The 15,372-nt window shown below is 41.4% G+C and overlaps 1 protein-coding gene across 1 annotated transcript in view; it reads right to left on the bottom strand.

Moving 5' to 3' along the window:
* EEA1 (early endosome antigen 1) overlaps positions 1 to 15,372 on the bottom strand; it is a 643,459-nt gene that overhangs the window by 94,060 nt on the left and 534,027 nt on the right. Inside the window, exons 20-21 of the mRNA XM_053719231.1 lie at positions 5,028 to 5,129; positions 3,070 to 3,264 (exon numbers count right to left, since the gene is read on the bottom strand). Of these exons, the coding sequence (XP_053575206.1) occupies positions 3,070 to 3,264; positions 5,028 to 5,129 (297 nt within the window). The remainder of the gene's footprint in view (positions 1 to 3,069; positions 3,265 to 5,027; positions 5,130 to 15,372) is intronic.

Raw genomic sequence — 15,372 nt, 5'->3', positions numbered from 1 at the left:
GAAAAGCGTCGGGGTGCACCGGAACCTCTAGGAACTTGTCCATCTTGCATAATTTCTCTGGAATGACCAAGTGGTCACAATCATCCAGAGTAGATAACACCTCCTTAAGCAGTGCGCGGAGATGTTCTAATTTAAATTTAAATGTCACAACATCAGGTTCAGCTTGTTGAGAAATTTTTCCTGAATCTGAAATTTCCCCATCTGACAAAACCTCCCTCATGGCCACTTCAGATTGGTGTGAGGGTATGACAGAACAATTATCATCAGCGCCCTCCTACTCTTCAGTGTTTAAAACAGAGCAATCGCGCTTTCTCTGATATGTAGGCATTTTGGATAAAATATTTGCTATGGAGTTATCCATTACAGCCGTCAATTTTTGCATGGCAATAAGCATTGGCGCGCTAGATGTACTAGGGGCCTCCTGCGTGGGCAAAACTGGTGTAGACACAGTAGGAGATGATGTAGTATGTTTACTCCCCTCATCTGAGGAATCATCTTGGGCAATTTCATTATCTGTGGCAGTACTGTCCTTACTTTGTTTGGACGCTATGGCACAATTATCACACAAATTTAAATGGGGAGACACATTGGCTTTCATACATATAGAACATAGCTTATCCGAAGGCACAGACATGTTAAACAGGCTTAAACTTGTCAATAAAGCACAAAAAACGTTTTAAAACAAAACCGTTACTGTCTCTTTAAATTTTAAACAGAAAACACTTTATTACTGAATATGTGAAAAAGTATGAAGGAATTGTTCAAAAATTACCAAAATTTTAACCCTTAAAATAACTGAACCGGAGCCGTTTACAAATTTAACCCCTATACAGTCCCAGCTATAGCCTTTGCTGTGACCTAACCAAGCCCAGAGGGGAATACGATACCAAGTGACGCCTTCTAGAAACTTTTCCAGCTACTTTCAGATCCTCACACATGCATCTGCATGTCTTGCTCTCAAAAAACAACTGCGCAGTAATGGCGCGAAAATGAGGCTCAGCCTACAACTGGGAAGGCCCTCCCTGACTGGAAAAGATGTCTAACATAGTGCCTGCCGTTAAAAAACGTTCCCCAAGTTTATAAATGAGAATTATCAGCATAAACATGTATAAAATGCCCAAATAAAACAATCTATTTAGCCCATAAAAGTGTCTACCAGTTTTATAGCCCATATTAAGCCCTTTATTCTGTTTGCTTGACTAAGAAAATGGCTTACCGGTCCCCATGAGGGGAAATGACAGCCTTCCAGCATTACATGGTCTTGTTAGAAATATGGCTAGTCATACCTTAAGCAGAAAAGTCTGCTAACTGTTTCCCCCAACTGAAGTTACTTCATCTCAACAGTCCTATGTGGAAACAGCAATCGATTTTAGTTACTGTCTGCTAAAATCATCTTCCTCTCACAAACAGAAATCTTCATCCTTTTCTGTTTCAGAGTAAATAGTACATACCAGCACTATTTTAAAATAACAAACACTTGATAGAAGAATAAAAAACTACATTTAAACACCAAAAAACTCTTAACCATCTCCGTGGAGATGTTGCCTGTGCAACGGCAAAGAGAATGACTGGGGTGGGCGGAGCCTAGGAGGGACTATATGGCCAGCTTTGCTGGGACTATTTGCCATTTCCTGTTGGGGAAGAGATATTCCCACAAGTAAGGATGACGCCGTGGACCGGACACACCAATGTTGGAGAAAAAGAAGAAAAAGGGGGGACATGTTTAGATCAGACAATATGACCAAGGAACCACTAACTCGTCTAAGAGTTGCTTGAGGATCCTTAGACCTGGAACAGTAAAAGACAATCAATTCCACAGCACCACATGTATCTTCATAAAAAGTCTCCTACTTTATTCTTCACAGACAAGGTACAAAATGCAACATTTCGGCCCCACTGGATTTAATCAGGCATATGTTGCATATTCACCTATACTTACAATTTATAGGCTAAACAATCAATTTAAATTACATACAGATGATTCAAGTAACATGCATACTATCCTCTATCTAGTGGCCCACATCTTATATAGATTAATCTCATAAATAGAATTGTAGGAATGAAAGAACCAGATCACTATTTATAAAGGCCTTCCCAACGTTCTAAATATTTATACAATGTGCAATGTCCATTTTAATTTCAAAATTCTACACGAAAATAAAAACAACATTAAATGAATACTGAAAAGTCAATCTCCCTATTCAAGCCCTTAGGGTACATACTCTCAAGATGATATATCCAATAGGTTTCTTTTTGTTTTAAAACCTTTTCTCTATCTCCTCCTCCCCTTAATTTTCCTACTTGATCAATGATTTGCCACCAGAACTGGCTAACATTATGACTTGCTTCAAAAAATGACTTGACAATGGTTCTTTAGGGTCACCACATCTAATATTTGATTTATGTTGATTAATACGTTCCCTATATATATATCAAAGAATTAGGGCATTTAATTAGATAAATGATATAGGAGGTTTCACATGTATAATACCCCTTTTATCTTAAACTTATGTCCTGTTCTAGGGTGAAGAAATTCCCTGCCTTTAATCATATAATGGCAATTAGAGCATCCTTAACAGGGGTATGATCCTGAAGACTTTTGTGCTATAAAGCTCTAGCTTATTTTCTTCTCTGAGCCAACATCAGTCCTCACTAAACAATCCTTTAGGTTTCTTACCCTCCTATATGCCATATGCCAGATAGAGCATGCAAATTTTAGAGCATGCAAATTTTAAACAACTTTTCAATTTAGTTTTGTTATCAAATTTGCTTCATTCTTTGGTATACTTAGTTGAAAGAGCTGCAATGCACTACTGGGAGCTAGCTAAACACACTGGGTGAGTCAATGACAAAATACATTGATGTGCAGCCACCAATCAGCAGCTAGTAGTTTGTTGCTGCTCCTAGGCATGATTTTAAACAAAGAATACTAATAGAATAAAGCAAATTAGATTATAGAGGTAAACTGTAAAATAGTTAAAATTAAACTTTCATCTAGAGCATGAAATTTTAGACTTTAATGTCCCTTTAACTATTAAAAGATAGAAGGAAAAATGAGTTTCTATTTACCGTGTTTGCTAATTTACTGTTCATAGCATCAAGCTCTGTTTTATGACGTTTTTTACTCTCATCAAAGGAATCTTGGACCTTCTTCAGAGCTGCCTCAAGTTCCTGTTCATGCTTTTCTTTCTCCTTAATGACACTCTGCACCTTTGCAACAAAGCCACGTGCTTTATCAATTTCTGACTTCAGCTGGCTGCATTCCTTAGAGGATAATAAAAAGAATAAAGCATAATTTTCTTACCAATACATTAAAGCTAGCACAGAAAAAACAAAAGTACATTTTACCAAAAAAAAAAAAAAAATACAGACAGCAATACTTTTTTTAGGAGTTAATTTTAAAGACTTGACAAAGGGCAATCTAATTTTTAAGGAAGATACAAATATAAAAATATTTTGCTTTATTCTGAAGCAAATCTGGCATTTGACATTTTTTCTATCAAGTAATATAGACTCATGCTATAGTTGCTATGGACTAGGCAGGTGGCAATCTGAGCCCAACATTTAGCTGGCTTCAAGATCAAGTAATCAGTAGTGTCAGTTTAAAAAAAAATGGATTGAAGCGGATCATTTTCTGCTGCTGGGCTTGCTGATCTGCCGACGGTCTGCAGAGGTCCAATACTACTGGGATTACACAGTCAAGACTAAAATTGCTGAAATTTATGTGGCCTGTTTAGATGGACTGGCAATCTGACTTCCAAACTTATAGCCTCAAAGTGATTATGAAACTAGTTCACCTGAAATATTAAAGGGACAGTCTACACCTTGGTCATCTTAAAGTCTTACCTTAGATTAAGCTGCAAATATCCTTCTGCACCATTTCAATATCATGCAGCTGGAATGGTAACAAAAAGTTATTTTAAAATAAATATTGTTTCTGGCCACTTTGAAATGGCTGCTAAGCTCTGCCCACTAATGACATCATGATCTGGGCTGCAAATGGCGGCCATCAATAAAAGGCTCACTAGTTGGATTCAACAGACTGTCAATGTTATTCAGCAGAGTGCCTAGATGTAGCCCAGATCGTGATGTCATCAGTGGGCATAGCTTGGCTGCCATTTCAAAGTGGCCAGAAACAATATTCATTTTAAAATAACTGTTTTACTGTTCCTGCTACATGATAAAGAAAGGGTGCAGGACGATATTTGCAGCTTAATCTAAAGTAAGACTTTAAGATGACTTTAAGATGTAGACTGTCCCTTTAATGCTAATATGATTTAGCTTTTGCAATTATTTTAACATTTCTCTCCTTTTCAATATGATCAGGTGGACTAATAAATACTTTTTAGAGTCACAAATTATTTTTCTTCGATAATTCCAGTCAACTTATCTATTGACAATGACACCAAGTCTGTTAGGAATATAGAAATATGAATCTCTACTTTTTTCCTGGTTTACCATTATTATTAAATTTACCTTATCATTACTGGCTAAACCAAAAATGTAAAAAAAATAAAAATGTTTTGTTCCAAACAATTTCCAATAAGAAAGGTTCTGGAAATTTTTATTACAAGCTATATTTAGGTACTTGTGCTAGTTCTAACCTGACAGTTTTATCCATATAGCAGTGTTAGTGTTTTAGATAATCATTTAAGGGGTTATTCAATTTTTGAAATCTTAAATGCATTAGTATCACTTACAGCTAAATTATTTTTAATTAAGAATCTTTTCACTAAATCTATTTTTGTTTACTTATTAAGATATGGCCTTGATTTAATTTATAGGCTTATCACAACTAAAAGGATTCAGCTTTATTTGCATTATCCTTTGCAAATGATAGAATTCCGTTTCTTGCTGAAATTCTTACATAACCCTGACACAACACTACAGAATTATCCAAAGGTTTCATTTTAATTGTTGGGTTCTAGTACATAATATATTTTGCAAGTACACTAAAATGCTATATTCATAATATATTTAAGCAGAAATATGAACACACAAATTAAGAATGAAAATTAAAGCATTACCCCTTCCTTTTTCTCCAGTAATGTTTTAAGTCCCATCAGTTCTTTATCTAAAGAATCAACCTTTGCCTGAAGTTTTAGTCTGATTTCTTCATGTGCTGTTTCCTAAAGGAATAATTCAGAAGAACAGCTTGTGTTAGAAACACAAATCTTTAGTTTTACTAACTGACATCTAATGAACTTTTGAAAAAACATACATACAATTAAAGGGATTTGAAACCCAACAAAAACATAAATTATGCTTACTAGAAAATTTAATTTCCTTCTGTACAAGTAGAGTCCACAGCTTCATTCCTTACTGTTGGGAAATACTGAACCTGGCCACCAGGGGGAAGCAAAGACACCCCAGCCAAAGGCTTAAATACCTCTCCCACTTCCCCTATCCCCCAGTCATTCTGCCGAGGGAAGACCAGTAGGAGAAATATCAGGGTATAAAAGGTGCACAAAATTTAGGGGTCCGCCCATCGGAGAAAACACGGACGGGAGCCGCGGACTCTCCTTGTACAGAAGGAAATGAGATTATCTGGTAAGCATAATTTAGGTTTTCCTTCTTAATACAAGGAGAGTCTGCGGCTTCATTCCTTACTGTTGGGAAACTAATACCCAAGCTCTAGAGGACACTGAATGATAACAGGAGGTACAAAAAAGAGGCGGACACTAATCTGAGGTACTTGGATAAGAGAACTCTTCTCTAAGTTTATCTTCCATCCATGTGATCGAAGAAGAGAGAGAAGAGATACCGAATGGTCCTCTGCGAGATGAAAGGATGGCGCTTGAACCAGAATATCATCCAAGTAAGGAGCTCCTATTATACCTTGGGTTCTGGCGACGGCCAGGAGAACTCCCAGAACCTTTGTAAAGATTCTTGGGGCCGTAGCTAGACCAAACGTAAGTGCAATGAACTGGAAGTGCTGATCCAGGAACACAAACCTTAGGAACTGGAAGTGGTCCATGTGGATTGGAACGTGAAGGTACGCATCCTTCAGATCTATAGTGGTCATGAAATGTCCTTCCTGAACTAGAGGAAGAATGGACCTTATTGTCTCCATCTTGAACGGGGGGACATTTAGAAATTTGTTTAAGCACCTTAGGTCCAGAATTGGGCGGAAAGTTCCCTCTTTCTTTAGGACCACAAACAGGTTTGAGTAGTAACCCAAACCTCTTTCTGAGATAGAACCAGGACAATGACCCCCAAGGAGTACAGATCCCGCACGCACCCCAGAAAGGCTTCCCTCTTTTCTGGTTTTAAAGACAGGCTTGAGAGGAGAAATCTGCCCTTGGGTGGATGAGATTTGAAACCTATCTTGTATCCCTATCTTGTATCCCTGACCTCCAGGACCCACGGATCCTGCACATCCCTGGACCAGGCGTCTGAAAACAGCGACAGTCTGCCCCCTACACGATCCGGCTGTGGATCGGGTGCCACCCCTTCATGTCGACTTGTTCTCAGCGGGCTTCTTTTTCTGCTTGGATTTATTCCAGGATTGAGCCGGCTTCCAAGTGCTCTTGGTTTGCTCGGGCTTAGAGGAAGACTGCTGACGTTGGGACTTTTCAGAAAGAAAGGAACGAAAATTAGAACCTTGTCCCTTAGACTTGTTCTTTTTATCCTGCGGTAGGAAGGCGCCCTTGCCCCCTGTAACCGTGGAGATAATGGAGTCCAGGCCTGGACCAAATAAAATGTTTCCCTTAAAGGGGATAGAAAGTAGCCTAGAATTAGAAGTCATGTCCGCAGACCAGGACTTCAGCAAGAGCACCTGATGCGTCTGCACTGAGAAACCAGCGATTTTAGCATTCCAGCGAATAATCTGCATGTTTGCATCACAGATAAAAGAATTAGCAATTCTCAAAGCCTTAATTCTGTCTTGAATAACGGTTGAGGGGACCTTCCACCTCGATCAATTCCTTTAGGAGTCGCACCAGTAGGCCCCAGCACCAGCAACTGAGGCAACAGCCGCTGCCGGTTGAAATAAATATCCCGTATGCTGAAACATTTTTCTGAGAAAAGTTTCCATCATTTTATCCATCGGCTCTCTAAAAGACGAGCTATCCTCAAGAAGGATAGTAGTACGCTTAGCTAATGTGGAGATAGCACCATCCACCTTAGGGACGGAACCCCACAACTCCAGCTGAGAGTCCGGGACTGGGAATAATTTTTTAAAGGCAGACGAAAGGGAAAAGGAAGATCCAATTCTCTCCCATTCGTTTTTAATAATATTCGCCATTTGTACAGGGACAGGAAAGTTAGCAGGGCTACCCTGTCCTCGTACACTGGGATTAATTTAGGTATCAAAGGTTCATCAGGCAACTTGGCCTCTGGAACCTCTAATGTCGACAGAACCTCCTTTAGAAGAAAATGTTGTTCAATTTTAAATCTAAAGGCTGGCTCCTCCGCAGCCGGAGGCCTAGAGGTAGCAGACTCCGAACCAGAAATTTAACCCTCTGACGACTCAGAGTGTGACCCATCCTGGGATACTTGAAAGGCAGACAAATCAAGTAAATCACTGGATGTCCCCTGGACCGGAGAGCTATGCTTAACCTTTCACGTGTGCTTAGCAGGGCGAGGTAGAGCACTAAGGGCCTCAGACACCGCCATTTTTAACTGAGCGGTAACGTCTGAAGGCTCCCTCCAGACGATCAGGCGTGCTACGGGAAGCTGCATGCAACAATGGAGATTATTGATGGGTACGCAGCTCATGGGACGGCAAGTCCTCAGAGGTGGACGGCTCAGTCGTACTAAAGGGGTTAACCTTATTAGACATAATAACCTTGTTGATGCATATGGAACATAGATGAGAGGGCGGGCACACCAAGGCCTCCTCACAATATAGAGAGGTATTACTATTAGGAATAGAGGGAGTACCCTCAAGCATATAAGGATCCTCCATAGCTTGAGCTAAGAACAGTAGGATACAAATAAATGAATTTTTTATCTCTCACAAAACGGCACCTTTGTACCCCCAATGACTGGGGCACTCACCACCCCCTAGACCCAGGCAACGAGAGAAGAAGCGACCTTTCAGACAGCTAGCTCGGTCAGGAAAGAGAAAACGAAAGTGTGACCACACCCGTTCACTTAGTGCGCAATGCAGGACTGCCCCTGCTATGATAAAAAGCGCGCCCAGCTACAAGCTGTGCAGCGTTCAAAGTGAAAGTAAAACACCTGTATGACCCGTTACCGTATAACAACAGTCTATGAGCCCAAATAAATGTCACACAAAAAGAAGCATAAATCAAAGAAAACACATTTGAGTAATGCCCACTGTTCAATAACTTCCCTTAGGAGATATTAACCCACGATTCTATAAAGATAAAGTAAAAATTTAAACAATCTTACCAGAATCCATGCTGTGGAACAGAAACACAGCCTCTCAAGTGTGACAGTATTGTAGCATCGCTCCTGACATGGACTTGAGCAAATTAAGCAGACAGTGAAACTCGTCAACACTGGTCGCTTAACCCCTTAATGACCGAGGACGTACGCAATACGTCCTCAGAAAAAAGGCAGTTAACGCCTGAGGACGTATGGCGTACGTCCTCGGTTTGGAAAGCAGCTGGAAGCGATCCTCATCGCTTCCAGCTGCTTTCCGGTTATTGCAGGATGCCTCAATATCGAGGCATCCTGCAATAACAATCTTTACCCCTCCGGTGCAGAGAGAGCCACTCTGTGGCCCTCTCTACACCGGACATCGATGGCCGCAATCGTTGGTGGGTGGGAGCTGCAGTGGGAGGCGGGTGGGCGGCCATCGATGGATTCAGAGTCACAGAGGGGGGCGGGATCGGGAGAGTCAGGGGCGCGCACAGACACGCGCGCGTGCACGGGGGATCGGCGGGCGGGCGCGTGCACGTGAGGGAGCGGGTGGGAACCGCTTACACTACAGAAATGATTATGTAATAAGTGGGAGGAAGAGGGGGAATAAATGCCCCCAAAAAGTAATCTAAGGGATCTGGGAGGGGGTGGGGGTAGGGGTTGGTCGTGGGGAAGCTACACTACAGAAAACTGTTAAAAAATTAAATAAAAAAGAGAAAAAAATATTGTTAACTGGGTACTGGCAGACAGCTGCCAGTACCCAAGATGGCCCCCAATAAGGCAGGGGGGGGGGTTAGAGAGCTGTTTTTGGGGGGGGATCAGGGAGGTTGCTACAAAGTAGCATATGTAAATATGCTAAAGATGTATTTTTTTTTTTAAAAAACTTTTATTTTAGTACTGGCAGACTTTCTGCCAGTACTTAAGATGGCGGGGACAATTGTGGGGTGGGGGAGGGAAGGGAGCTGTTTGGGAGATATCAGGGGGTCTGATGTGTCAGGTGGGAGGCTGATCTCTACACTAAAGCTAAAATTAACCCCGCAAGCTCCCTACAAACTACCTAATTAACCCCTTAACTGCTAGCCATAATACATGTGTGATGCGCAGCAGCACTTAGCGGCCTTCTAATTACCAAAAAGCAACGCCAAAGTCATATATGTCTGCTATTTCTGAACAAAGGGGATCCCAGAGAAGCATTTACAACTATTTGTGCCATAATTGCACATGCTGTTTGTAAATAATTTCAGTGAGAAACCTAAAATTGTGAAAAATTTAGCGTTTTTTTTTAATTTGATTGTATTTGGCGGTGAAATGGTGGCATGAAATATACCAAAATGGGCCTAGATCAATACTTGGGGTTGTCTACTACACTACACTGAAGCTAAAATTAACCCTAGAAGCTCCCTACATGCTCCCTAATTAACCCCTTCACTGCTGGGCATAATACACGTGTGGTGCGCAGTCTCATTTAGCAGCCTTCTAATTAGTAAAAAGCAAAACCAAAGCCATATATGTCTGCTATTTATGAACAAAGGGGATCCCAAAGAAGCATTTACAACCATGTATGCTATAATTGCATAAGTTTTTTGTAAATAATTTCAGTGAGAAACCTAAAGTTTGTGAAAAAAATTGTGAAAAAGTGAACAATTTTTTTTATTTGATCGCATTTGGCGGTGAAATGGTGGCATGAAATATACCAAAATGGGCCTAGATCAATACTTTGGGATGTCTTCTAAAAAAAAATATATACATGTCAATGGATATTCAGGGATTCCTGAAAGATATCAGTGTCCCAACGTAACTAGCGCTAATTTTGAAAAAAAGTGGTTTGGAAATAGAAAAGTGCTACTTGTATTTATGGCCCTATAACTTGCAAAAAAAGCAAAGAACATGTAAACATTGGGTGTTTCTAAACTCAGGACAAAATTTAGAAACTATTTAGCATGGTTTTTGTTTGGTGGTTGTAGATGTATAACAGATTTTGGGGGTCAAAGTTAGAAAAAGTGTGTTTTTTTCCATTTTTTCCTCATATTTTATAAAATTTTTTATAGTAAATTATAAGATATGATGAAAATAATGGTGTATTTTGAAAGTCCATTTAATGGCGAGAAAAACGGTATATAATATGTGTGGGTACATTAAATGAGTAAGGGGAAAATTACAGCTAAACACAAACACTGCAGAAATGTAAAAATAGCCTTGGTCCCAAACGGACAGAAAATGGAAAAGTGCTGTGGTCATTAAGGGGTTAAAGGGACACTGAATCCAAATTTTTTCTTTTGTGATTCATATAGAGTATGCAATTTTAAGAAACTTTCTAATTTACTCCTATTATCAATTTTTCTTTGTTCTCTTGTTTTCTTTATTTGAAAAAGACATATAAGCTAAGGAGCCAGCCAATTTGTGGTTCAGAAACCATGGACAGCACTTGTTTATTGGTGCTGTCCAATCAGCAAGGACAACCCAGGTTGTTCATCAAAAATGGGCCGGCATCTAAACTTAAATTCTTGCTTTTCAAATAAAGATACCAAGAGAATAAAGAAAATGTGACAATAGGAGTAAATTAGAAAGATGCTTAAAATTGCATGCTCTATCTGAATCATGAAAGAAAAAACATAATTTATGCTTACCTGATAAATTTATTTCTCTTGTAGTGTATCCAGTCCACGGATCATCCATTACTTATGGGATATTAACTCCTCCCCAACAGGAAGTGCAAGAGGATTCACCCAGCAGAGCTGCTATATAGCTCCTCCCCTAACTGCCATTACCAGTCATTCGACCGAAAACATGCAGAGAAAGGAAAACCATAGGGTGCAGTGGTGACTGTAGTTTAATGGAAAAATTACCTGCCTTAAAGTGACAGGGCGGGCCGTGGACTGGATACACTACAAGAGAAATAAATTTATCAGGTAAGCATAAATTATGTTTTCTCTTGTTAAGTGTATCCAGTCCACGGATCATCCATTACTTATGGGATACCAATACCAAAGCTAAAGTACACGGATGACGGGAGGGACAGGCAGGCTCTTTATACGGAAGGAACCACTGCCTGAAGAACCTTTCTCCCAAAAACAGCCTCCGAAGAAGCAAAAGTGTCAAATTTGTAAAATTTGGAAAAAGTATGAAGAGAAGACCAAGTTGCAGCCTTGCAAATCTGTTCAACAGAAGCCTCATTCTTAAAGGCCCAAGTGGAAGCCACAGCTCTAGTAGAATGTGCTGTAATTCTTTCAGGAGGCTGCTGTCCAGCAGTCTCATAGGCTAACCGTATTATGCTACGAAGCCAAAAGAAGAGAGAGGTAGCCGAAGCTTTTTGACCTCTCCTCTGACCAGAATAAACAACAAACAGGGAAGACGTTTGTCGAAAATCCTTAGTTGCCTGTAGATAAAATTTCAGGGCACGGACTACATCTAGATTGTGTAGCAGACGTTCCTTTTTCGAAGAAGGATTAGGACACAAAGATGGAACCACAATCTCTTGATTGATATTCCTGTTAGTGACCACCTTAGGTAGGAACCCAGGTTTAGTACGCAGAACTACCTTGTCTGAATGAAAAATCAGATAAGGAGAATCACAATGTAAGGCAGATAACTCAGAGACTCTTCGAGCCGAGGAAATCGCCATTAAAAACAGAACTTTCCAAGATAACAACTTGATATCAATGAATGAAGGGGTTCAAACGGAACCCCCTGTAAAACATTAAGAACTAAGTTTAAACTCCATGGTGGAGCAACAGTTTTAAACACAGGCTTGATCCTAGCTAAAGCCTGACAAAAAGCTTGAACGTCCGGAACTTCTGACAGACGTTTGTGTAAAAGAATGGACAGAGCTGAAATCTGTCCCTTTAAGGAACTAGCGGATAAACCCTTTTCTAAACCTTCTTGTAGAAAAGACAATATCCTCGGAATCCTAACCTTACTCCATGAGTAACTCTTGGATTCGCACCAATATAAGTATTTGCGCCATATCTTATGGTAAATCTTTCTGGTAACAGGCTTCCTAGCCTGTATTAAGGTATCAATAACTGACTCAGAAAAACCACGTTTTGATAAAATCAAGCGTTCAATTTCCAAGCAGTCAGCTTCAGAGAAATTAGATTTTGATGTTTGAAGGGACCCTGGATCAGAAGGTCCTGTTTCAGAGGTAGCGACCAAGGTGGACAGGATGACATGTCCACTAGATCTGCATACCAAGTCCTGCGTGGCCATGCAGGCGCTATTAGAATCACTGATGCTCTCTCCTGTTTGATTCTGGCAATCAATCGAGGAAGCATCGGGAAGGGTGGAAACACATAAGCCATCCCGAAGGTCCAAGGTGCTGTCAAAGCATCTATCAGAACCGCTCCCGGATCCCTGGATCTGGACCCGTAACGAGGAAGCTTGGCGTTCTGTCGAGACGCCATGAGATCTATCTCTGGTTTGCCCCAACGTCGAAGTATTTGGGCAAAGACCTCCGGATGAAGTTCCCACTCCCCCGGATGAAAAGTCTGACGACTTAAGAAATCCGCCTCCCAGTTCTCCACTCCCGGGATGTGGATTGCTGACAGGTGGCAAGAGTGAGACTCTGCCCAGCGAATTATCTTTGATACTTCCATCATTGCTAGGGAGCTTCTTGTCCCTCCCTGATGGTTGATGTAAGCTACAGTCGTGATGTTGTCCGACTGAAACCTGATGAACCCCCGAGTTGTTAACTGGGGCCAAGCCAGAAGGGCATTGAGAACTGCTCTCAATTCCAGAATGTTTATTGGTAGGAGACTCTCCTCCTGATTCCATTGTCCCTGAGCCTTCAGAGAATTCCAGACAGCGCCCCAACCTAGTAGGCTGGCGTCTGTTGTTACAATTGTCCAGTCCGGCCTGCTGAATGGCATCCCCCTGGACAGATGTGGCCGAGAAAGCCACCATAGAAGAGAATTTCTGGTCTCTTGATCCAGATTCAGAGTAGGGGACAAGACTGAGTAATCCCCATTCCACTGACTTAGCATGCACAATTGCAGCGGTCTGAGATGTAGGCGTGCAAAGGGTACTATGTCCATTGCTGCTACCATTAAGCCGATCACCTCCATGCATTGAGCTACTGACGGGTGTTGAATGGAATGAAGGACACGGCATGCATTTTGAAGCTTTGTTAACCTGTCTTCTGTCAGGTAAATCTTCATTTCTACAGAATCTATAAGAGTCCCCAAGAAGGGAAATCTTGTGAGTGGAAAGAGAGAACTCTTCTTTTCGTTCACCTTCCATCCATGCGACCTTAGAAATGCCAGTACTAACTCTGTATGAGACTTGGCAGTTTGAAAGCTTGAAGCTTGTATCAGAATGTCGTCTAGGTACGGAGCTACCGCAATTCCTCGCGGTCTTAGTACCGCCAGAAGAGCACCCAGAACCTTTGTGAAGATTCTCGGAGCCGTAGCCAATCCGAATGGAAGAGCTACAAACTGGTAATGCCTGTCTAGAAAGGCAAACCTTAGATACCGGTAATGATCTTTGTGAATCGGTATGTGAAGGTAAGCATCCTTTAAATCCACTGTGGTCATGTACTGACCCTTTTGGATCATGGGTAAAATTGTCCGAATAGTCTCCATTTTGAACGATGGAACTCTTAGGAATTTGTTTAGGATCTTTAAATCCAGGATTGGCCTGAAAGTTCCCTCTTTTTTGGGAACCACAAACAGATTTGAGTAAAACCCTTGTCCCTGTTCCGACCGTGGAACTGGATGGATTACTCCCATTAATAAAAGCTCTTGTACGCAGCGTAGAAACGCCTCTTTCTTTATTTGGTTTGTTGACAACCTTGACAGATGAAATCTCTCTCTTGGGGGAGAGTATTTGAAGTCCAGAAGGTATCCCTGAGATATTATCTCTAGCGCCCAGGGATCCTGGACATCTCTTGCCCAAGCCTGGGCGAAGAGAGAAAGTCTGCCCCCCACTAGATCCGTTCCCGGATCGGGGGCCCTCAATTCATGCTGTTTTAGGGGCACCAGCAGGTTTCCTGGCCTGCTTGCCCTTGTTCCAGGACTGGTTAGGTCTCCAGCCTTGTCTGTAGCGAGCAACAGATCCTTCTTGTTTTGGAGCAGAGGAAGTTGATGCTGCTCCTGCTTTGAAATTCCGAAAGGAACGAAAATTAGATTGTCTAGCCTTAGGTTTGGCTCTGTCTTGAGGCAGGGCATGGCCTTTACCTCCTGTAATGTCAGCGATAATTTCTTTCAATCCGGGCCCGAATAAGGTCTGCCCTTTGAAAGGTATATTAAGAAATTTAGACTTAGAAGTAACGTCAGCTGACCAGGATTTTAGCCACAGTGCTCTGCGCGCCTGAATGGCGAATCCGGAATTCTTAGCCGTAAGCTTAGTTAAATGTACTACGGCATCTGAAATAAATGAGTTAGCTAACTTAAGAGCTTTAAGCCTGTGTGTAATCTCATCTAATGGAGCTGATTCAAGTGTCCCTTCCAGAGACTCAAACCAAAATGCTGCTGCAGCCGTGACAGGCGCAATGCATGCAAGGGGTTGCAATATAAAACCTTGTTGAACAAACATTTTCTTAAGGTAACCCTCTAACTTTTTATCCATTGGATCTGAAAAGGCACAGCTATCCTCCACCGGGATAGTGGTACGCTTAGCTAAAGTAGAAACTGCTCCCTCCACCTTAGGGATCGTTTGCCATAAGTCCCGTGTGGTGGTGTCTATTGGAAACATCTTTCTAAATATCGGAGGGGGTGAGAACGGCACACCGGGTCTATCCCACTCCTTAGTAACAATTTCAGTAAGTCTCTTAGGTATAGGAAAAACGTCAGTACTCGACGGTACCGCAAAATATTTATCCAACCTACACATTTTTTCTGGTATTGCAACTGTGTTACAATCATTCAGAGCCGCTAACACCTCCCCTAGTAATACACGGAGGTTTTCCAGCTTAAATTTAAAATTTGAAATATCTGAATCCAATCTGTTTGGATCAGAACCGTCAGCCGCAGAATGAAGCTCTCCGTCCTCATGTTCTGCAAGATGTGACGCAGTATCTGACATGGCCCTAACATTATCAGCGCACTC

This window comes from Bombina bombina, chromosome 6 (genome assembly GCF_027579735.1).
Source record: "Bombina bombina isolate aBomBom1 chromosome 6, aBomBom1.pri, whole genome shotgun sequence".
NCBI classification, from domain to species: Eukaryota; Metazoa; Chordata; class Amphibia; order Anura; family Bombinatoridae; genus Bombina; species Bombina bombina.
This window is presented reverse-complemented; position numbering and strand designations above follow the sequence as displayed.